At 35.5% G+C, this 25,529-nt stretch overlaps 1 protein-coding gene across 12 annotated transcripts in view; it reads left to right on the top strand.

Annotated features, from left to right (window-relative positions):
• The first annotated feature begins 16,787 nt into the window (after nt 1-16,787).
• The window catches only part of LOC125107801 (mucin-19-like), a 103,113-nt gene continuing 94,371 nt past the window's right edge, over nt 16,788-25,529 (top strand). For all 12 annotated transcript variants that reach the window (XM_047743229.1, XM_047743225.1, XM_047743224.1 and 9 more), the window contains exons 1-2: nt 16,788-16,874; nt 23,625-23,657. In XM_047743229.1, coding sequence (XP_047599185.1) covers nt 16,823-16,874; nt 23,625-23,657 — 85 coding nt within the window. In that variant the 5' untranslated portion in view covers nt 16,788-16,822. The remainder of the gene's footprint in view (nt 16,875-23,624; nt 23,658-25,529) is intronic.

The raw sequence follows: 25,529 nt of genomic DNA, 5'->3' as shown, positions 1-25,529 counted from the left end.
CATCAAAAAGAATGATATCTTGCCACTTGCACTGATATGGATGGAGCTAGAGTGTATTATGCAGAGTGAATGAATGAATGAATGAATATAATTGAAATATAAATGAAATATAATTTCATTCATCTGTAGAATTGAACAAAGCAGATGAACATAGGGGAAGGAAAAAAAGAGAGGGAAGCAAACCATAAGAAGACTCTGTTTTGGATATTTATGATAATTTTATTTTTTAAAATCTAGTACAAAGTCAAATTTCTCAATAACCATTGAATCAGTAGCCTAAAAAGAACCATTTATGGTAATTCAGCAAAGAAATTACAGAAAAAGTTCAGAGAATGTCGCAAGAAGATGATATAGTTATGTAGTACCATTATACTTTCATGCTATCACTTCAACCTCAGTACTGTCTGGTAATTGATTAAAATCCTTTGGCATTGAAATCATTCTAGATTATTCATTTTTTGCTTTTTTTTGATTCAATATATTATGTCTTCCTAAATTCCATTGACTTTCAAGAAGTAGGAAAAGTACTGTAGATAACAAATGATATAGAACAAATGGTTGATGGAAGGAGGTGGGTGGGAGGTGGCTAAATGGGCGATATTAAGGAGGGCACTTGTTGACATGACCATTGGGTGTTATGTGTAAATGACAAGCCACTGAATTCTACACCTGAAACCAATTTTACCACATATGTTAACTAGAATTTAAATGAAAACTTGAAAAAAAAGGGTGTATACAATATAATTTACTACAGTGGGAGCCCAATGGGTAAAATGTTACATTTGTAAGCTTATTCTCTCATGTTGGCATTGTTTTGATTTCTTGTTATGTATGGTATAGTGCAAATGAAGTATTTAGGCAACAAGTAACAAGTAATAAAGTAACAAGTAACAAGTAAGTAAATAAAGTAACAAGGCAATCATAGATAGAAGCTGCTTGTAGGTAAGAGTATTCTTTGACCATAAACTTTGCTTAGATGGATTTCTGCTGCCAATCACCAGATATATACATATTTGTCACAGGATTGAATCAAAGAAATCTTTGCTGAAGACAGATCAATAATAACATTGTTATTTTGACTAAAGTCATGCTTTCAGAAAGAGTATAAGTTTACTTTAGGGATGAGGATTTCTTTGATGAGACCCTACCACTTAGGATAAACAAAGTATGCCTAAGAAGAAATCTAAAAAGAACTTGGAAATTTACTGCTCTATGTTCCAAGTTGGCTTGTAATAACAAGGAGATTTCCTGGTATCAAAATGAAAGTGAAGTTGCAAAGAGCTGTATGAGGGTTTCTTTTCTTTTCTTTTCTTTGAAATTACTAAAATAAACACATTAAGTGCAACTCTATCTTTGTTTTTAACCACAAACATACTTAATCTGTTATTATATTGACCAGTGCAGTTGATAACATTTATGATTTTCTCTAGTTTGGTGGATGGTCTGCAGGTGCTGTTGTTGTTTTGGGGAGGGGGAGGTGTCTCAGTAGTAGAAGAGAACAACACTGAGGATGAGGATCATCTGATGAAAATTCTGCCTCAGCACAGAGTTACTTTTTCCATGTAACTTTTATACATTACAGTAACTACTCTCTGCTCCCCTCCCCTCCTACATACAATATGAGGTTTTGCTATTTATTTGTTTCTGAACTACTTTACTGAGGGGCATGATATCTGTGGCACATAATTACATCCAGGAAATTAACTTTGGTGTTCAAAACCTTCTATGAATTTCTGATGATTTCTAGGAAGTTCTTTATTCTTGCAGTAGGGAATTATAAAATAAATGAGATCATTTCAGTCTTATGTGTCAAGCCTGCTTGAGTACATCTGTGAGTATCTTTATTTAGCAAGAGGGATTTTATTTCAAAGATAAATATAAGTATTAGCTACATAAAATAGAATGTCTTCCTTGATACATACTTATTTCAAAATAAACATAAGTGGCAGAAATATCTGGTAATATTCTAAGTGAACACTATTATGTTAAGCTCTTAAGTCAATTCAATTACATTTTTGTTAAATGCTCTCAATTATTTTACACATTTTGGTGTTCCATAAAGAAAATTAGTATGTGTCAATTACAGAAAAAATAAGTAGTCCTCACCCATTGACTACTGACACTTTACTTTTTACAAACTCCTGTTGGGTTATTCACTTTATATTAAAGAAACTGGTTTTCTAGGTATAGACTTGTTTTTTAAATATCATAATACAAATTATCATTTTTTTCTTCAAATGATTTTTATACTTTCAAGGTAATATAAATAGGAAGAAAGAAAATTGACATAATTTGAAACATTGAAGGAGATTTAAATTTTTTTAAAATTTAAAGTCAATTAATTAACATAGTATATTATTAGTTTCAGAGGTCAGTGATTCATCAGTCTTATATAATACCTAGTGTTCATTATATCACATATCCTCCTTAATGTGATCCCCCAGTTAGCCCATCCTCCCACTTCTTGCTTTCCAGCAACCCTCAGTTTGTTTCCTATGATTAAGAGTCTTTTACGGTTTGTCTCCTTCTCAGATTTTGTCTTGTTTTATTTTTTCCTCCCTTCCGCTATGGTTTTCTGTTATGTTTCTTAAATTTCACATATGAGTGGCATCATCTGATAATTGTCTCTGTCTGATTGACTTTTTTCACTTAGCATGATTCCCTCTAGTTCCATCCTTGTCATTGCAAATGGCAAGATTTCATTTTATATATATATATCCATGTTGAAGGAGATTTTTATAACATAATTGCACATTTTGGAAAAAGTGAAGAAGTACTCAACCTAAATCTTTAGTCATTAGTTGAAGGTCTGTGTGTCAGAAACCTATGGGAAAGTCTCCCTTGTAAGTCTATATTGACAGAAGAATTAATTATTTTCCCTTCATGCATCAGAGTCAAAGAAACTGGAAGTGACAAATGTGGGCTCTGGGCTCATGGTTATACCAGCTGGCCTGCCCAATCTCTTTGTATCAGTGTCCTCATGTGTAAAAAGATGAAAAAATATTACCACATATAGCTGTGAGAAGCATATTCTCTTCAGATCCTCCTTATCCCCAAACCTTAAAGAACTTTAGCTGCTTTATATTTGTTGATGAAAGAAGGTAAATTTTGAAGTTTGAAGCTTGTAGATGGAGCCAATATTCTGCTGATCATTCATTCTGCTGAGTTACTTAAGTGACAGACTTTGGTCCCTAGATTGTGTATCACAGGTATCAGTGGCTGAGTAACTTGGTATCCCATCAAACTAACACTCTGAATGTTTGTTCAGCCTTTGTTTAGTGAGACCTAGGAGAAACTGATTTTTTGTTAACAAAAATAATGTGAAAACAAATTGGCCTTGGTTTTATTTCCAGTTATATGGCAATGATTTGGAGAGGTCCAGCCACTTAAAACTAAAAGGTTTGGATAAAAAGAAAGATCTGCTAAGATGGTATGGAATTATCAGGACAAAGTCAAAGTGAAGGTGAGAACGCAGTGATATAAGCAGATCATCACATCTACCCCCCACCTCCACCCCACCATGAGCATTTGCTGATACTAGTGAACTTGAACTGCAGTTTCCTTAGCTTTGAGTGGTTTGGAGGGCAGAGGACATATCCCAACGCACCTTGTGCTTTGGAGTCAAATACACAGCTATTTCCATTAGGTGGGGCACTGAAGGATACATCTCAGTGTAAGTGACAAGGAGGAGTAGAACTGCCCCATCCTTTCTCACTGGGACAGCATGGTCCTGAGACCGCCCATAAGTTCGCCCTTCTGGAGCTACAATCCAAATTCACATCATGAATATTATTAAAAACCAAATCATTCAAACTATTGATTAAATGAAAAATGTTTTAAAGTCCTTGAATTAGCTAGGAAGAGGGTAAACACATTTAGATTTTGATAAATATATATGTACTGTCATTTCTAGAGTAACCACTAAAAGAATAAGTAAAGAGTGTATAACTTCTAAAGTAGTTGAGGAGAAAAAAGAAATTATAAAATATTTTTCAATCCAAATGAAGGCAAGAAATGAGTGAAATGTAAACAGAAAAAGTGGGATAGATTAAAAAATATACCATAGGTATAAAATCAAATATGTCAGTTTTTACATTAAATGTAAATAAACTTAATGATCCAATTAAGAAAATATATTCAAACTTGATAAAAATAAAAACCCATCTGTAAAGTATGAGATACAACTAAAATTTTTAAAACACATAAATATTGAACATAAAATAAGAGACATACAGACACACACAAGTAGTAACCAAAATGAAGCCAGGGTGGCTATATTAGTAGTAGACAAGCTAGACATTAAGGCAGGTTTCATTATAGAAGTAAAGAGGATCACTTCATAATGCAAAATGTTTAATTCATTATGAAGATGTAATTTTTAAATATATATGCAAAATATGCATTTAAACTTATTTAAATCTAAAATACATAAAGCAAAGGTTAGCAAAACTGCAAAGAATGATTAGACATATAAGAGTGAGAAATTTTAATATACCTTTCTCTTTACTTGGCAGAGCAACTAGACAGAAGTACAAATTGGTGAGGACAGAGGTTTGAATAGCATAGTGAAAAATTTTGACATGATGGAGATAAAAAGACTATTGCAAGCAGTATCTTTACCATATGTGTTTCTTTTTCAGCCACACAGGGAACATTTATAGAAACTTACTGTAAGCTGGTTCACAAGTCATTCGTTTAATCATTTAATTTTAAAGGGCTGAAATCATACAGGTTTATTGTCTCACCAGAATGTAATTAAGAGACGTGTGGCTTGACCTGGGGCTCTATACGGGGCTCCATCTCAGGAGCCGGAGATTATGACCTGAGCCAACAGCAGACACTTAACTGACTGAGCCACCCAGGTGCCCCTGGTACATGCAAGTCTTGATCTTGGGGTTGTGAGTTCGAGCCCCACATTGGGTGCAGAGATCAAAAAATAAAATCTTAAAAAAAATAACAATCATAATCTTTTTTGTTTTAATTGTAGAATTCGGGGCTATTAAAGCATACAAAAAGTAACAGTAGAAATATCTAAGTACCACTCTCCGTGAGCTTAAAACATAAAACAGAATAAAATTTGCTAATCTGCTAAAAAAAAAAAAAGAATGTAATTAAGATAAAAATCAATTGATGTACTACACCTTGGCTAATTGAATTTAAATTAAAAAGAAAAAAAATCAATTGCAAAAAGGAGTCACAGGTTGGCAAGCTGACTCTGATATAGAAATCAGTGTGCAGGAAGTTTATCAAAAGTGCTTCTTAGGGGTGCCTGGATGGCTAAGTAGGTTAAAGCCTCTGCCTTCCACTCAGGTCATGATCTCAGGGTCCTGGAATCAAGCCCCGCATTGGGCTCTCTGCTTAGCAGGGAGCCTGTCTCCCCCCTCTCTCTGCCCACCTCTCTGCCTACTTGTGATCTCTCTCTCAGTCAAATTTTTTAAAAAAGTGCTTCTTAGATCCACACATGGGTTAGGGTATAGAAAGGAAGCAGGATGGGGCAGAAGGAGAAGCTGAGTGGTGCCACAGCAAGACCTCGGTTAACCTCATGGAGAAATTTCAAGCTACTATAGCTTTCAGGGTTGTCTAAGTTGGAGTGAGGGACCCAGGACTTTATACCCATCATTGACCAGTCATTGGATGTGGGATATCTGGACAGGGCAAAGTGAACTTGGGCATGACAGCACTTCAGCAGAGGCATCTGTAGGAAACGGCTGTAAGACAAGTTGACAACCTTCCCAGGAAGTGGGGGAATGTGTTCTTCAGTTCTGGGTGGTGTTGAGCAGCATCTATGGGAGATAACTAAAATTCCAATGTATTTCTAAAGCAATAAATACATATGTAGATAACCAATTGCATTGAATGCATTTGTTGATTCCAGTAAAATTGGGATGAGCTTTTGAAGGACTTATGTATTATGTGGAACCGAAGACATAAATGAGGATCTACCAAACATGGGGAGTCTAATTAAAGATTCACTCCTCAAATGAAGATGTACCCAAGAGAGGTAAACTCAGAATAAAGGTAAACCAGACCCGACTCAGCCCACACTTTTACGGCCCCTTCTGCCAAGTAAAATTGTGTTGATGCTGAGCCATAGCTAGGTGGTGATAAAAGAATCTGAGACACTAACTCTGAAGTCATAGTAGTTATAGACCAAATTTATATTGCATGTGTTTCCGAAAAACATCAGGTTTGTAATTGAAAGTACTTCCATGGATAGTATTTAGGTACCTGGAAGAAGAAAACTGATATTTTCACTGTCAGTGAAATGAGTATACACTTATTCTATTAGTCAAACGATGTAAAGAAGTTTTTATTTAAAGGCCATAGCAATGTGCAGTCCAAATAAAGCCTATGTGAAAAGAAGACAATGTGAGAGAGAAGATTCAGGATCATCTCAGAACCAAAGGAGACTAGCTAAAAGTCTAATTATGAGAATAGTGAAATGTAAGATCTGAGATAAAAACAAGCATGAAAATATCTTCAGGGTACAGGAAACTATGACTGAGGAGATTTGAAAAAGAGTCAAGAACTTCTGAACAGGAAAAATACATATAATTATATTGTCATGGATGGGCTTAATAGCATGTTAGACACAGATGAACAAAAAGTTGGTAAACTGGAAGATAAATCAAAACAAATTTTCTAAAATACATCCTGGGTAGAAAAATAGATTAAAAATATAAATGGAGTAGTTAAGAATCTTGTAGGATAGAGTAAGAAGGTCTCACATATGTCTGATTAGAATGTCAGAAGAGAAAATATGGGGAGAGGTATGTCTGATGAAATAAAGGTTAAGAAATAGCTAGAACTGATGGAAGGTACCAATCTATACACAATAAGTCTTGAGAATCTAAGTCAGGATAAACCAAAAGTCATCTCTACACAGGCACACCAAAACGCAAATGCAGAACATCAAATAAGACCTGGATAATTCTTACAAACATAATTGGAGTGAGAGAAGCAAAACAGAATACAAAGCACAGAATGCTTCCATTCATGTAAAGTGGAAAAGAACTGCCCTATTGTTTAAGGATGCATAGATAGGTGGGAAAACTACAAAGCAAATAAAGAAATGATTATTTCAAATGCTGGAATGGTCAATACCTCTATAAAAAAGGGAAGGAATCATGATTGAGAAACAAGCAGGTGGGGGATTCTGGGATTTTGCAAAACTTTCTATCTCTTGACCTAGTTAGCAGTTAGATGGGTTTTTGTTTTATAATGATTCTTTAAATTATGCATCTGTATATATATTTATTTGTGTATGTTATATTTCAATTAAAAAACACACTAATTTACTTCCACTATATGACATAAAATTCTTCTGAAATCATTTTTAAACTTCTGTAATTCTTATCCCCTCAGTTTTAGCTTTTTATTTTTTCCTAGCCTGTCAAGTGTTAGTAGGTTTAATAGGGTATAAATATTTCACCAGTAATGAAGTAAGCACTATTTCCCATTAACATCACTACATAATGCTTCTTTCAGTTTATTTTTTAAGTAAATGATATGTTACATTAAAAAGTGAATCTGTTTATATTTTATACTTGCCCTCCCTTATTTATTTATTTATTTATTTTTAATTATTAATTAATTTTTTAATTTAATTGACAGAGATCACAAGTAGGCAGAGAGGCAGGCAGAGAGAGAAAGAGGGAGGGAGGCTTCCCGCTGAGCAGAGACCCTGATGTGGGGCTCAATCCCAGGACACTGGGATCATGACCCAAGTCGAAGGCAGAGGCTTTAACCCACTGAGCCACCCAGGCACCCTGCCGTCCTTTATTTTTTGGCACAAGTCTTTGGGGGTCATTTTTTGATTGTTGAAAATTTTTTTAGATATTCTTTGTTTATACATTAAGGTTTTATTTATTTATTTATTGAAGTATACTTGATATATAACATATTAATTTCAGGTGTACAACATAATAATTTGATAGTTGTATATATTGTGAAATAATCACCAAAGTGATTATCTACATACTTAGAATTTTATTTCTTCTTGTGATGAGGATTTTTAAGATCTATTCTCTCAGCAACTTTCAAATATGCAATGCAGTATTATTAACTATAGTCACCATATTGTATAGTACTTACTTATGTTATAACTGAAATTTGTACCTTTTGACCTTCATCACTCATTTCACCTACCCCATGCCCTGCCTTTGGAAACCACCAATCTGTTTTCTGTATCCATGAGCTTGTTTTATTACTGTTATTGTGTTTTGTTTGTTTGTTCGTTTTTTAAGATTCCACATGTAAGTAAGATTACGGGATACTTACTTTTCTCTGACTTATTTCACTTAGCATAATGCCATTAAATCCCATCCATGTTCTCCCAAATGGCAAGATTTTAACATCAAGTTTAAAATCATTCAACTTTAAAATCACAATTAAGAGTATACTTGCAAAATAATTATGAAATTTTAAGCTTAAATTGTTGAGTGTTGGAAACCTACTGAGGAGTGGAGGAAAGGAGCATGTTTGGTGCAGATGATTATTTAGTACTTGACATATTTATTTAAGCTTCTTGTAAAACATACAGATGGAAATGTTCAGTAGACAGTTGTGAATGATGATCCAAGACTTAGAAGAGACCATGGGGTCAGAGGTAGATCTGCAACTGCGGAGAAGTCATTTGTATGAGTTTGTTAAGGGCTGTTACAGCAATGTACCAAAGATTGTAAACATGAAACGTCAATTTTCTCACAGTTCTGGAGGCTAGAAATCCAAGATCAAGGTGTCAGCAAGTGGGTTGCTTCCAAAGCTATGAAAGAAGAAGCTGTTATGGGCCTCTCTCCTTGGCTTGCAATGGCCATCTTCTCCCTTTATCTTTCGAACATCTTTCCTGTGCATGTGTCTATGTTTATATTTCTTCTTATAAGAACACCAGTAGCTTAGGGTCTCCTTCAATGACCTGATTTTATTTTAATTACCTCTTCAAAGACCCTATCTCCAAATATGGTTACATTTTGAGGTACTGTTGGTTAGGACTTTAACATTTGACTTTTTGAGGGGACACAATTCAGCCCATAACACCATTATTTCAAAATGGGGGAGAGTATGACAGAGAACACATTGGGAAAAAAAGGCTCCAGAAAACACCCATATTCAAAAGTAGTAGAAAGGGAGAGACTGGGATGGAGATAGTTTAAAGGAGATATTCAGTGGAATCGAAAGTGGCAGAATAATCCATGAGAAGCCATCTGGACTGAATCAAGCAAACAAGTGCGGTGATGAAGTCGTTATGTGGTGACCATTTAGATAACAGCTTATAGAATGAAACCCTACCTGAAGCAGGTAGAGAACAATGTGTAAGTAAGAAGAAGCAGTGAGAATGAAAATAATTAGGGAATGTTAAAATGTAGAAGCAAGCTTGAAAGAAGGAGTTGATATAATTGTGGTGTAATTGTGCAAGACAAATGATAGGGTGATGTTTAAAATATGACTTTAGATTGAGCACAAGAAGCCATTTCAGTGATACGAATGCAGAAAGAAGACAGATAATAAAACCTATGTCAGGAATATGGCATACTGCAGACCTTATCAAGAGAAGGTCAGTGTTCACATTCTTAAAATGTCATTCAGGAAAGTTGAAAAAATAGCTGTATCAATGCCACTATGATATCCTGCTCAGACCTTGACAAAATTTCCTTGCTCTTATAAAATACCATCTGAAAATCTGTTTTCATATTATCCTTTCTTCTGCCTACTAACTACTATGATAAACAATATTGAGATGGTAATTTACTGTGAAAAATTATCTTTAATGTTAAGTATTACTATGTTAAATAATTATATCAAATTAAGTAATTATATCAAGCTAAGTAATATTTATTTAAGAATTTAATTGTATTTTGGGGCGCCTGGGTGGCTCAGTGGGTTAAAGCCTCTGCCTTCGGCTCGGGTCATGATCCCAGGTTTCTGGGATCGAGCCCCACATCGGGCTCTCTGCTCAGCAGGGAGCCTGCTTCCTCCTCTCTCTCTGCCTGCCTCTCTGCCTACTTGCGATCTCTGTCTGTCAAATAAATAAATAAAATCTTTAAAAAAAAAAGAATTTAATTGTATTTTTATTTTTCTTGGTGTGAAATATCCCACATAAGAAAAAGTTTCCAATTTCCAGACACTTCACTTTCTAATATAATTTCAGATCATAATATATATGAAAGTAGGAACTTCTTGTCCTGTCAGCCAAATAAATATTATTTAACATTTTCTGTATTTGCTTCTGGTACAAATGTTCTTTAAAAACAGTAACTGTCTTGCCCATACTGATGCTATTGTTCTTTCAACTGTTGACTTTTCCTTTGACAGTGTATCATTAAGTGTACAGACACTTAAGCCACAGTCTTTTAAATCAAGAAGGAAACATTTGACTATTGTTCTTTTTGATGGACGTGCTTTTACACTGTATACAGTTGTTATGCAGTCTATTTTAACATTAGATGGTTCTGTCTGATTGATATATTGTTACAAGAAAGTTAAAGTGTTTAATTTCCTTGTGAAAGCAAGCTACCTAGCAAAAAATTCCAGAACAAAAATGAGTCTGCCTCCCAGAAAAATTAATTTCCTTTTAAGAACCCTCCTGAACATTTGCTAAGTTGGTAGTTTTAATTCTTTTTAAAACTTTTCTCTTATAGTGACATCAACCATGGATACTTTGAAATTTTAGAAGATAAAAAAGAATAACGGGCAGCGAAATCTTGAAAGGAGTGGCTTGAGAAGTACAAGGATAGGAGAATCAAGCAAATATAAGGCTTGTAGCTTCCATATATTATCATTGAGTCATCTAGTTCTTCATGAAAATTTAAAAAAAAACTTCATGGAAAGGCAACAGACATAAATGTAGTATATTGGCATTTTATTGTCATCTTGACTTTTAGCGCCACTGCTATGGGAGTGCTGACAACACTGACTCCATCTTTGGCCCTCTATCTTGTTCATGGCCATGCAATGACCTCCCTAAAACATTACATGTTTCAGGCCCCGTGGAGGTTAATGTATGCCTTGACTAGACCATGGAAAGGCTAGTTGTGAGCATCCCTACAAAGGCACACAGATGGCACCACTTTAGATAACCAGTAGAGATGACCAGTGCACAAAAGTTCCGATTTTAGATAACTAACCGTGGATCTCACCACAATGCCCCTTGCTCTGTGAAAACTGTGGCTTGAGGTCCCAACAGGGCTGATGATAGCTGTACAATGCCTGGATTGCCTGCTTCCTGCCCCCAACCACCTTCAGTAAGTTACCCTGACTCTGTAAATATATTGGAGTGGCTTCAATTTTGGGTCTTGAAGTAGCTTCTCAGTCTAGAGGATATTTTTCTGTCCGTCCTCCACTTTCTCATAACTGTAAAGCCAATTTCATCTGTAGTTATTAACATTATAGTGAAAAAGATTTAGGATTTTGGACTATTTTTTTATGGAAGGCAACTGAACTCGTGAAATCAAACAAAAGCGTTAATACTGCTGGTACAACATTTCAACCTCAGAATTATGGAGGGTGAATCTAGACTAGAAGTTTCAAGTGGTGGGACGCTTCTCTTAACCATCAGTATTTCCCCAGTTTTCCTATAATATGTCTAACTCAGTGCATGCTATATTATATTGAACTAAATCTCTTAATATAAATAACTTTAATATTAAATCATGTTGATCATTATTATTATTATCATTATTTAATGTGATTTTTATTTTTGAGCATAGCAAAATTATTCATTAAATCATTTATTCAGGGATGACTGGGTGGCTCAGTTGGTTAAGCAGCTGCCTTTGGCTCAGGTCATGATCCCAGTGTTCTGGGATCAAGTCCCACATCGGGCTCCTTGCTCAGCAGGGAGCCTGTTTCTCCCTCTGCCTCTGCCTGCCACTCTGTCTGCCTGTGCTCACTCTCTCTGACAAATAAATAAATAAAATCTTAAAAAATAAATCATTTATTCAATATTTATTGAGCATCTAGCATATGCCAGAGTCCTTTCTAGGCACTGGAACTCGGTAGTGAACAAAACACATAGAGAGCCCTGCCCTAATTGAACATTCTAGTACTAAAGACAGACATAATTAAATGTATTAAAAGATAAAGTAAAAGTATACATTAGATGGTGGTAAAAGCTACGGAGAAAAATAAAACAAAGAGTAGAGGGAAGGAGTGCTGTGAGGTGAGGTTTGTAATTTATTCAAGGAAGGTGTCCATGTGAAGGTGGCTTTTGGGCAAAGACCTGAATGAAGTGAGGGATTGATATTTTGGGGAAGAATTAGGAATTGCATAAAGGTATAAATAAATTACAAGAAATTAAAAAGGCTTTTAATTTATTTTGAGATTAAAATATTTAGTTTAATAGCATACAATATTGATCATGCCTAAGAATTATATTATGTAACTATCTTTTTGGACATCTGTTTAAAACATATGCAAATTGTCCATATTTTAAATCTCTTACATATGGATAGGTTCTCACTCACCAAGACTAAAGTCTAATCATAACCCTGAAAATGGACATTTTGTAGGAAAATAATTATAGCATGTGAAGGTAGATATTAACAATTTGCAAAATGTCATTAAAATGCAAGTTTTAATGAGATGAAAGAGCGCATTTGGTGGATACCTGAGGAGAGAGTATCCCAGGGAACAAAAACAGCATATGCAGAAACTCTGAGGTAAGGTTGTCTGGTGAGGAGCAGTGACAGCAGGGAGGCCTCTGAGGCTGGATCAAAGAGAGTGAGAGCAAGCAGGCAGAAAGTGAAATCAGATTTGGGGCTGATGGAGGAGGGCCTTGTAGACCATATTAAAGATATTGCTTTTAGTTGGTGAATTAAGGGGAGGGGTCCTACAGTGTTTTGAGTAGAAAAATATATGCCAAAAGTCAGTTTGCACAAGACCATTCTAGCTGATGTTCTGAGATTATAAAAAGGGAGACTAGCTAGAAGTGGTGATCAAGGTCAGAGGTAATGGTGTCCTGAATGAGAGGAGTCAGAGTGGTGGGAGAGGAGGTGGTCATGAGAAGAGGTTTCACTCTGGATTTATTTTAAATTGAGAACTGACAGGATCTTCTGATGCAGTATGTGTGTGTAGGAGGCATGGAAAAGGAAAAGGAAAAGGAAAATTCAAGAATGGCTCTACATTTGAGGGGTCAGGTAATCCAGACAGATTTTCCATTACTTGATATTTATTTATTTATTTATTTATTTATTTATTTTTAAAGATTTTATTTATTTACTTGACAGACAGAAATCACAAGTAGGCAGAGAGGCAGGCAGAGAGAGAGAGAGGGAGAAGCAGGCTTCCCGCTGAGGAGAGAGCCCAACGCGGGGCTCGATCCCAGGACCCTGGGATCATGACCCGAGCCGAAGGCAGAGGCTTTAACCCACTGAGCCACCCAGGCGCACCCCCGTTACTTGATATTTAAAAAAAAAAAAAAAGATACTGGGAAGAGCACATTGGTGGGAGGAGTGGGTTTAGAATTTCATTTGGGGCACATTGAGTTTAGTTGCCTATTAGACATCCAGGTGAAGATGTGGAAAATAAGCTTGGAGGCAGGGCTGGTTATATAAACTTGGAAGTCATAAGTATCTGAATGGTATGTAAACCCATAGAATTTGGGTGTGATCACCAAGAGAGTGAAGTGTTTAGAGAAAAAGAAGAGATCCAAAATTGAGTGTCATGTCCCTTATGTTAAGAGGTGCTGGAGATGAGGTTTTGGCAGAGGTGAATAAGAGGGAACAGCACATGAAACAGGAAAAAACTGGAAATTGCAGAAGTCAAAGTGTACTAAGAAGGAAGAATTGATCAAGTATGTGTCAAATGTTGTTGAGAGGTCAGTAAAATGAGGATTGACAACTGACCACTGGATTCCCATTAGATCACCTGTGTCCTTGATTTTGTGCAGTGATGGAGAGAACTTAATGGGGGTTGAGTAAAGTTCATGAGAGAAAGAGAAGTCAGGACTGGAGTCAGTGAAGGAACTTCTGTGAAGTTTAGCCATTAACATTAACATTAACAGCTTTATTGACATACAATCCAGACATCATAAAGTTACTTTTTTGGTTACATTTGTTTTTCTTAGGAAGAACACATAATAGCATGTATTTATACCACTGGGATTAATCCAAAAGAGGAAAGAAACCTTGGTGATATGGACACAGGTGAACAAATTACTGACATTAATGTTCTTAGATGAAATCCTATACACAAATGGGAGCATTGACATAGATTGTGGCACAGAGAGTTCTTGTGTATTAATAAGAAGGCAGGCAGAGCAAAGGGTACAGATACCAGTAGATGGATATATTTGTGGATGGGAGCTTACAGAGTTTCTTTTTTGACAGCTTATACTTTCTCAGTAAAACTGGAAGTAAGGTCATTAACTGAGAGGGATGATGGAAAGGAAGCATCAGATGTTGGAGAAGAGAAGAGAAAGCATGAAGAGTGTGAAAGCAAATAGATGAGGAGATATAATTGCCTGTCTTCAGGGGCCAACTGGGGTCAGAGATTTAATAGAGAAAAGAATTAAGGGTTCATGCAAAGGAATAATGATAATAATTAACTAAACAATTTAAACTAAGTAAGAGAGTAGATGAATTGTTGAGGGGAGTGAGGGTTAATGAAATGTAGCAGGATCCATGCATTGTAGGTTCCAGTGGATACAGTAGATTCTTGGAATTGTACTACTAGAACAAGTGATCTAGAAAGAGAAGTGGGTGGTAAGACATCAGAATGCTTGAAACTGCATTTGACTTTTTCATAATGCATTTTTCATTTGGAATCCTTCCTTAATTCTGTATGTTCAGGTTTTATCTACTTTCTTTTCTCAGGTTCAGCCCTTAAACTACCCTCTCCATGAAATTTTCCCTGATTTTCACAAGCTAAGAGTGCCACCTTCCTCCAAGCTTCCATAGCAATTTCACCTGATCCCTACTTATGGAAAATTTCCCATTTGCATGTAGTCTTAGTCCCCCCAAAGCCTCAAGGTAACTTTGTTTCATTCTAGTCTACATATTTAGGTCCACTGTTGACCCATAGCAGAATAATCATGTCATAATGATAATCTGAAAAATGGGCTCTCCAAGAACAAATCTCCTTCACAATAAAGTCATGTACGATTAAAAAAAACAAAAGAACGTTGTAAATGGCCATGTTCATATGAGTCAAATGTCTCAAAGGGCAACATTCCCCAATAACTACACTTTTTTTTCAGTGTTGGAGAAAAATCCTCAGTACCTAGTCTTTATTTGCAAAGTGCTAAAGCAATCAGAGCTAGGTTTTGGAAAAGGTTAATGAAGTTAGTCTTATCCCCTCCAATCTCTGTTACCTCCTTCTCTGTTCTTAGAGTGAGCCTTCTCCCCATCACTCCTGTGTCTGTTGTTTGCCCACTCTCCAAATCCCTGCCCCACCAGGAAAACTCACATTTTCACTGATGTCAGATAAAAAATGCATGGCCTCCATTGAATGTGTTACCTTAAACAGGAAAATGCATTTAAAATATTTAAACATGATAAATATTGTACTCCTTCAAGATGATTTAAGGAATCAACAAACAGACTAAGGAGATTTCATGGGGACAGGAAGTGAATGAGTGAAAGTTTTCACTCTGTGTTGGTAAGGCCCTCTGACAAGGCAGGTTCATTTGTTCCCTTCAGATTAGTTGAGAGTGAGGGGATAAAAAGGAAAGAAAAGGATGTTTATTCATAGTTTTCCCCTTTTCTTGGGATTTTTCTGCTTTTCTGAAGATAGACTGAGGACTATTTTCCCTTTGGCTACTGACACCTTTTCTTCTCCTCTTAAGTTTTATTTGAGTATAGTCCCCATACAATGTTACATTAGTTTCAGGTGTACATGTAGTGATTTGACAGGTTTATACATTATGCTATGTTCACCACAAGTGCACTGAAGCCTTTCCTTTATGGTGATTGGGAGCATCATCAAACTGTGGAATTGGCCCTTTCTAGTTTTCAGGGTCACCTTTCATGGCCAATCATCTCTACCCTGCTCAGCACAGACCAGAACGTCTCCTCTTAGACCATGACTTGAACTTCTTCTCCATACCCCAGAATATCCACATATATAATTCATGGGTGGTATTTTCTATCTAATTTTATTTTTGTTCTAAAACATTCTATTTCTGATGTTCTCATTTTCATGTCTTCTAGTTATATATCTGATTATAAAGTTCAGGATAAGCATGCGTATCATTGGAATATCACATGTCCTGTGAGTAATGGAGCTATTACAGTGACCATAGTGCATTTTATGTCTTAGTTTATCCATAGCCATACTTATGCTATGCCTATGTGATAATTACATGCTTTCATAAGGAAATACCCATTAATATATTGATAAGAAAAGAGTTCTTTGTTTCAAGGTAGGTTAATGTTTAAAGTACGTTTTGTTGTTAAGGGAGAGACAATATTACAATATTTAATCAATATTTAATCACACTATTTGAGTTTCTTGAGGTATTAAGACTTTTGCAATGATTAATAGGGTACAGACAAATGTATATTATTGGCATATTTGGTTTTTAATCCTGGGGCTTTTATTTCCTGCCTTTCCTGTTTGCACAGGGTGGCAAGAAGGTATGCTTTGGGTTTGGTGTGAGCTGGACTTGATCCAAGGTAGAAGATGGCATGAATAAAACACTAAATTGACTTGAAACGGATTTCATCTTTGGCATGCTATAATATTTATCTTGCTCTATCATAACCACACCTAGCCCATTATGAGAAACTGTGGTAAGAGTGGGTATAAAAACTTCTGTAAGAGGGTCCCTCATGGATCTGGTTCTCCAGGATGACTGGTCCCCATTTCTAGGTCCCAAATCATCACCATGAAACTGATCTTTTTGTATTTGGTTGTGGTCCTTTGCATCTTCTGCAAAGGTAAGGTACTAATTTAAAGAATCATTTCAAATTTCGTAAACATGTGTATATGCTTGCTTAAATGTTTAGTGTTCTCTACTTCAAACTTTTTTCTCCATCAGAAAACTTCCCTGTATCTCAGTAGGATAATAAGTAAGGATAAGGATACTAAGAAAACTAGGTTTTCATCCTATTCAGCTTTAATAAACCTATCTTAAGGAAATATTAATGTACAGGTTACTTAAGATGTGTTATTTTTGCTGTCTATTTTAATCACAGTTTATCTTTTAATGACCCTATCTTTTTTTATTATTATTTATTTATTTGACAGAGATCACAAGAAGGCAGAGAGGCAGGCAGAGAGAGAGAGAGAGGAAACAGGCTCCCCACTGAGCAGAGAGCCTGATGTGGGGCTCAATCCCAGGACCCCAGGATCATGACCTGAGATGAGGGCAGAGGCTTTAACCCACTGAGCCACCCAGGCGCCCCTTAATGACCCTATCTTGAACTTAAAACTGCATTTATATTAAAGACCCACACTGGTAATTGAAATGTTCACAAATCATGAAAGTATCACCAATTAAAAGACTGGTTTATCACAATTTTTTTTTGTAGAGAAAACATTTTTTTTATTGTTATATTGTTCTTGATGTAATATGAGAAAACAGTTCTTAAGCTAACAACTTTCCTGAATAATTCATGAAGTCAGTTAGTTAATTTCTAAAATTAATTGAAAGGTAAGAAATCATTAATTTTGTTAATTAATAATTGAGCAAAATAAGAACAAATCTTAAAAACAAATGTATTACTTAGTTCTATTTCTGAAAAGGGGCAGAAAAACAATAATGTCTACACATAAGGGGAAAGGTCAGCAAAAGGGAAGAGACTCATTCTATATCCTAAATTCGAAATCTATCTTCTAAATTTGGGAGTACAGTACATTTTACTTTTCTATGAGAAGACAGAATGTGGTATACTATGATTATTTGTTGTGATTAAGAGAAAAGACTTCTATCCTTAATCCAACTACCTGAGAAATCATCTGATAGACCATTAGAAAATGATTACTTCAAGTAATAGTGACTTTCATAATCTTTTAAATTAATTAATTAATTAATTATTATTAACATGTAATGCATTATTTGTTTCAGGGGTACAGATCTGTGAATCATTAGGCTTACACAATTCACAGCACTCATCAAAGCACATACCCTCCCCAATGCCAATCACCCAGCCACCCCATCCATCCTAGCCCCCTCCCCTCCAGCAATCCTCAGTTTGTTTCCTGAGATTAAGTGTCTCTTATGGTTTGTCTCCCTCTCTGGTTTCATCTTGTTTCATTTTTCCCTTGCTTCCCCTATGATCCTCTGTCTTGTTTCTCAAATTTCTGATATCAGTGAGATCATATGATAACGGTCTTTCTCTGCTTGACTTATTTCTCTTAGCATAGTTCCATTCATGTCCTTGCAAATGGCAAGATTTCTTTTTTGATGGCTGTGTAGTATTCCATTGTATATATATACCACCTCTTCTTTATCCATTCATCTATTGATGGATATGTAGGCTCTTTCCATAGTTTGGCTATTGTGGATATTGCTGCTATAAACATTGGGGTGCATATGCCCCTTTGGATCACCACATTTGTATCCTTAGGGTAAATATCCAGCAGTGCAATTGCTAGGTCATAGGGTAGTTCTATTTTCAACTTTATGAGGAACCTCCATACTGTTTTCCAAAGTGGTTGCACCAGCTTGCATTCCCACCAACAGTGTAGGAGCGTTCCCCTTTCTCCTCATCCTCGCCAGCATCTGTCATTTCCTGCCTTGTTAATTTTAGCCATTCTGACTGGTGTGAGGTGGTATCTCATTGTGGTTCTGATTTGTATATCCCTGATGCCGAGTGATATTGAGCACTTCTTTGTGTGTCTGTTGGCCATCTGGATGTCATCTTTGCAAAAATGTCTGTTCATGTCTTCTGCCCATTTCTTGATTGGATTATTTGTTCTTTGGATGTTGAATTTGATAAGTTCTTTATAGATTTTGGATACTAGCCCTTTATCTGATATGTCATTTGCAAATATCTTTTCCCATTCTGTCAGTTGTCTTTTGGTTTTGTTGACTGTTTCCTTTATTGTACAAAAACTTTTGATCTTGATGAAGTCCCAATAGTTCATTTTTGCCCTTGTTTCCCTTGACTTTGGGGATGTTTCTAGGAAGAAGTTACTGCAGCTGAGGTTGAAAAGGTTGCTGCCTGTGTTCTCCTCAAGGATTTTGATGGATTCCTGTCTCACATTGAGGTCTTTCATCCATTTTGAGTCTATTTTTGTGTGTGGCATAAGGAAATGGTCCAGTTTCATTCTTCTGCATGTGTCTGTCCAATTTTCCCAACACTGTTGAAGAGGCTGTCTTTTTTCCATTGGACATTCTTTCCTGCTTTGTCACTTAGTTGATCATAGAGTTGACGGTCCATTTCTGGGTTCTCTAATCTGTTCCATTGATCTATGTGTCTCTTTTTGTGCCAGTACCATGTTGTCTTGATGATTACAGCTTTGTAATAGAGATTGAAGTCTGGAATTGTGATGCCACCAACTTTGGTTTTCTTTTTCAGTGTTCCTCTGGCTATTCAGTCTTTTCTGGTTCCACATAAATTTTAGGATTGTTTGTTCCATTTCTTTGAAAAAAGCTGATGGTGTTTTGATAGGGATTGCTTTAAATGTGTAGATTGCTTTAGGTAGCACGGACATTTTCACAATATTTGCTCTTCCAATCCATGAGTATGGAACGTTTTTCCATTTCTTTGTGTCTTCCTCAGTTTCTTTCATGAGAACCTCATCGTTTTCTTTGGTTAAATTTATTCCTAGGTATCTTACGGTTTTGGGTGTAGTTATAAATGGGATCAACTCCTCAGTTTCTTTTTCTTCTGTCTTGTTGTTGGTGTATAGAAATGCAACTGATTTCTGTGCATTGATTTTATATCCTGACACTTTACTGAATTCCTGTATGAGTTCTAGCAGTTTTGGGGTGAAGTCTTCTGGGTTTTCCACATAAAATGTTATATCCTCTGCAAACAGTGAGAGTTTGACTTCTTGTTTGCCAATTCAGATGCCTTTTTATTTCTTTTTGTTGTCTAATTGTTGAGGCTAGGACTTCTATTACTATGTTGAATAGCAGTGGTGATATTTAACATCCCTGCTGTGTTCCTAAACCTTAGGGGAAAAACTCTCACTTTTTCCCCATTGAGAATGATATTTGCTGTGGGTTTTTCATAGATGGCTTTTATGATGTTGAGATATATACCTTTTATCCCTACATTGTGAAGAGTTTTGATCAAGAAAGGATGCTGTACTTTGTCAAATGCTTTTTCTGCATCTATTAAGAGGATCATATGGTTCTCGTTCTTTCTTTTATTAATGTATTGTATCACATTGATTGGTTTATAGATGTTTAACCACCCTTGTAGCCCAGGAATAAATCCCAATTGGCCCTAGTGAATAATCCTTTTAATGTACTGTTGGATTCTATTGGCTAGTATTTTGGTGAGAATTTTTGCATCCATGTTCATCAGGGATATTAGTTTGTAGTTCTCCTTTTTGATGGGATCTTGGTATGGTTTTGGGATCAAGGTAATGCTGGCCTCATAAAATGAGTTTGGAAGTTTTCCTTCCATTTCTGTTTTTTTGGAACAGTTTCTGGAGAATAGGTATTAATTCTTCTTTAAATGTTTGATAGAATTCCCCTGGGAAGTCATCTGGCCCTGAGCTCTTGTTTGTAGGGAGATTTTAGATTATTGCTTCAGTTTTCTTACTGGTTATGTGTCTGTTCAGGTTTTTTTATTTCTTCCTGGTTTAGTTCTGGTAGTTTATACATCCCTAAGAATGCCTCCGTTTCTTGTATTTCTTTGGTATTGGTTGTGATCTCTCCTCTTTCATTCTTGATTTTATTAACTTAGGTCCTTTCTCCTTTCTTTTTGATAAGTCTGGCCAGGGGTTTATCAATCTTTCTAATTCTTTCAAAGAACCAGCTCCTAGTTTCATTGATCTATTTGATTGTTCTTTCGGTTTATATTCCATTAATTTCTGTTCTGATCTTTATTATTTCCCTTCCTCCTTCTCCTCCTCCTCCTTCCCCTCCTTCCCCCCTTCCCCCTCCTCCATCCCCCCTCCCCCTCCTCCTCTTCCTCCTCCCCCTCTTCCTCCTCATCTTCTTCCTCCTCCTTCTTATTCCTCTTTGTCATCGTCTTCTTCTTCTTCTTTCTTCTTTCTTCTTGTATTGCTATATACTTTCCTCTTAGAACCCCCTTTGCTGCATCCCAAAGATTTTGAACAATTTTGTTATCATTTTCATTTGTTTCCATGAATTTTTTTTTTAATTCTTCTTAATTTCCTGGTTGACCCAGTCATTCTTTAGTAGGATGCTCTTTGGGCTCCATGTATTTGAGTTCTTTCCAACATTCCTCTGTAGTTGAGTTCTAGTTCCAAAGCATTGTGTTCTGAAAATATGAAGGGAATGATCTAGTCTTTTGGTACTGGCTGAGACCTGATTTGTGACCCAGGATGTGATCTATTCTGGAGAATGTTCCATGTGCACTAGAGAAGAATGTGTATTCTGTTGCTTTGGGATGGAATGTTCTGAATATATCTGTGATGTCCATCTTGTCCAGTGTGTCATTTAAAGCCTTTATTTCCTTGTTGATCTTTTGCTTAGATGATCTCTCCATTTTAGTGATGGGGGTGTTAAAGTCTCCTACTATTATTGTATTATTGTCAATGTGTTTCTTTGATTTTGTTATTAATTGGTTTATATAATTGACTGCTCCCATGTTAGGGGCATAGAAATTTAAAATTGTTAGGTCTTCTTGTAGGACAGACCCTTTAAGTATGATATAGTGTCCTTCCTCATCTCTTATAGTTTTTGGCTTAAAATCTAATTTGTCTGATAGAAGGATTACCTCCCCAGCTTTCTTGTGATGTCCATTAACATGGTAAATTGTTTTCTACCCCCTCACTTTAAATATGGAGGTGTCTTTGGGTCTAAAAGGAGTCTTTTGCAGACAGTATATCAGCGGGGTCTTTTTTTCCCCATTCTGATACTCTGTCTTTTGATTGGGGGTATTTGTCATATTTACATTCAGAAAGATATGAAAGATATGAATTTATTGCCTATAGGGTGACTGTTACTGTATATTGTCTCTCTTCCTTTCCAGTCTATATTACTTTTAGGCTGTCTCATTGCTTAGAGTACCCCTTTCAATATTTCCTTTAGGGCTGGTTTGGTGTTTGCAAATTATTTTAGTTTTTGTTTGTCCTAGAAGCTTTTTATCTCTCCTTCTATTTTCAATGCTAGCCTAGTTGGATATAGTATTCTTGGCTGCATATTTTTCTCATTTAGTGCTCTAAAGATATCAATATACCTTCTGCCCCCCTCTCTCTTTCTTCTTCTGGGAACCCAATTATTCTAATATTGTTTCATCTATGGTATCACTTATTACTCAGAATCTCCCCTCATGATCCAGTAGTTGTTTATCTCTTTTTCTCAGCTTCTTTATTCTCTATCATTTGGTCTTCTATATCACTAATTCTCTCTTCAGCCTCATTTATTCTAGCAGTAATAACCTCTGTTTTTGATTGCACCTCATTAACAGCTTTTCTGATTTCAACTTGGTTAGATTTTTGTTCTTTTATTTCTCCAGAAAGGGATTCTCTATTATCTTCTATGCTTTTTTTCAAATCCAGCTAGTATCTTTATAATCAGCATTCTGAACTCTAGTTCAACATCTTACTAATGTCTGTATTGATTAGGTCCCTAGCAGTCAGTATGGCCTCTGTTCTTTTTTTTTTTTTTTTTTTTTTTTTTGAGGTGAGTTTTCCACTTTGTCATTTTTTCCAGAGAAGAATAGATGAATGGGAGAACAAAATGCTAAAAGGGTAACAATGACCCCAGAAAAATGAACACTAAATATATCAGAAGAGGCCCAAAAGCGGGGGAAAAGGAAAAAGAATATTACCAGGCTGGTGAATAAAACAGAGCCACACACTTAATTTGTGGAATATTTTGGTCTGTTAGAAGAAAAAGTTTTACTGTTTAAGCAACCATAACTATACAAAAAAAAAAAAGAAAAAAGAAAAGAAAATTAAAAAACAATACCCTGGCTAAGTGGAGAAAAACTTTAGTAAGATGAACTATAGATCGGACATGAAATGGATACATGTAATCAAGTATTATTTTTTCCCTTATTATTCTATCTTCTCAGTAGGGTAAAATCTATACAATTGGTTGCCTTTTCCCTCCCTCCTCTTTCTTTCTTCTTTCCTTCCTTCCTTCCTTTCCTGTTTTTGTCTTTTGTCTAATTCACTGTTTGTGAATACACTAACCAGAATTGTTTAGGGGAAAATAAATGTAGTTGAAATTTCAATTGGAAAATATACTTTAGATTGACAGATGCAAAATATTTTGATAGTATGAAAAAGATGTAAAGTACTAACTAATATAAATTTTGTGAATTTAATTTATTTGGCCATATATTTTTTTTCAATAATGAGTTGACATTGAAAACTTTGGTTTAGAGTTTGTGATAGGTAAATGCATACCTAGACCTATATAAGAAAGCTCTCAATAAATATTGAAAATCATAATTTTTAGTTATAAAAAGTAGTTTCCATGGATTGAATTTAAAAAAATGGAAACAAGCAGAATATTATTTTCATTGTTTTAAAAATGCTATAGAGAAATATAAAATGACATAATTGTTATTGCTTTTTTCCTTTTTTTATAGATGGGGAAGCCCTATTTTACAGAAAAAAGTCAGGTCTGTATCTTCCAGAAATTAATCTTTACTTTGAGATATCAATGGCTTATTCTGAGCTTGCTTCTTTTGGAACACAGGGATTTTTCCCCCATGTTTATTGAGATATAATTGACGTATAACATTGTGTAAGTTTAAGATATATGACATGATTTGATACATGTTTATGTTGTAAAATGATTACCACAATTCAACACTGCTATCATTGTATATAATCACTTGTGTGTATGTATGTGTGTGTGGTGAGAATTTTTAAGACCTATTCTCTTAGCAACTATTAAATATACAATACAATATTATTATCTATAGTCACAGTGCTTATACATTAGATTCCCCAGAACCTATTCATCTTAGAACTAGAAGTTTGTGCCCTTTGATCAACATCTCCACATTTACCTCATCCTCGAACTCCTGGCAAACACCATTTTACTTTGTTTCTATGAGTTCGATGTTTTTGGATTCCACATACAAATGAGATTATATAATATTTGTCTTTCTCTGTTAGATTTATTTCTCATAGCACAATGCCTTCAAGGTCCTTCCATGTTGTCCCAAATGGCAGAATTTTCTTTTCTTATGGTTGGATAGTATCCCATTCATGTATGTACCACACTTTCTTTAGCCATTCATCTGTTGATGGACATTTAGTTTGTTTCCATGTCTTGGCTATTGTGAATAATGGTGGAATGAACATAGAAGTGGAGATATCTATTTGAGATAGTGATTTCATATCCTTTTGAATATATACCCAGAAGTGGAATTTGTAGGTCATATGCTAATTCTATTTTTATTTTTTGAAAAACTCCATACAATTTTTCTATGATAGCTGAACCAATTTACATTCTTGGCAACATGGAATACAGAAAATTGATGTGTTTTATACACACTTGATTTGGGAATAAACTACTGTGACTCCTTACTCATTTATCCCACATGATTGTGAATACCTCAAAGATAGGATTTGGTCTATACTCTGTTCTGTATTCAAAAATGCTGAGAACAATGGCTTCAATGGAATAGACAAATCATACTTGTTTTGAATTAATGATATAATTTTGGATTATAGATATGATTTATTCTGCATACAAGAGTTTTCTGTATAAAAATAACCAAATCATTTCCAAAGTAAAACTTCTGAAATGAACCACAGATACTCTTATCTTTTTACCTGAGAAGATGAGGGACTTGAGAACATATTCTAGTCTTTTTCAGGGACACAAAAATGAATGCCAGTTATCATATTTTATATTAGGCAATGGTGCCCTCAGGATCTCATGCCATGTGTAGGATAGTTAAGCTTTACTCTAAAGATGGTTTCTATGTTCTGCTTTTGATTTTCCTTTCTGTCTTTTCATTTCTTTTTTTTTTTTAAAGATTTTATTTATTTATTTGACAGAGAGATCACAAGCAGGCAGAGAGGCAGGCAGAGAGAGAGGAGGAAGCAGGCTCCCCGCTGAGCAGAGAGTCCGATGCGGGGCTGGATCCCAGGACTCTGAGATCATGACCTGAGCCAAAGGCAGCGGCTTAACCCACTGAGCCACCCAGGCGCCCCTGGTCTTTTCATTTCTATTAAACATTTAACTCTATATCCTGATAGGATTATTATATCTTTTTTTTTTTTTTTTTGCACCCAGGTACCAATTTTTATTTATTGCTTTCAGTCTAGTATTTGTTGTAAGACTTGTGTGTCCTGAGTGGGGCCCTGAGGGACTTTTTTCCAATGAGAAAAGTTCTTTCATGGGTTTTGTAACATCTCTATTTGTTGTAAGAGGATTTGGGAATGGCTTTTGACTGCAGCCTACATTTTAAATAATTAGAAATTTCCAGGTTTTTAACCTATATGGAGAATGTTATCATATAGTTTTCTTTCGAAGC

This window comes from Lutra lutra, chromosome 8 (assembly GCF_902655055.1).
Source record: "Lutra lutra chromosome 8, mLutLut1.2, whole genome shotgun sequence".
Taxonomy (NCBI): Eukaryota; Metazoa; Chordata; class Mammalia; order Carnivora; family Mustelidae; genus Lutra; species Lutra lutra.
The sequence above is the reverse complement of the archived record's forward strand: the minus strand, read 5'-3'. Positions and strand labels throughout refer to the sequence as shown.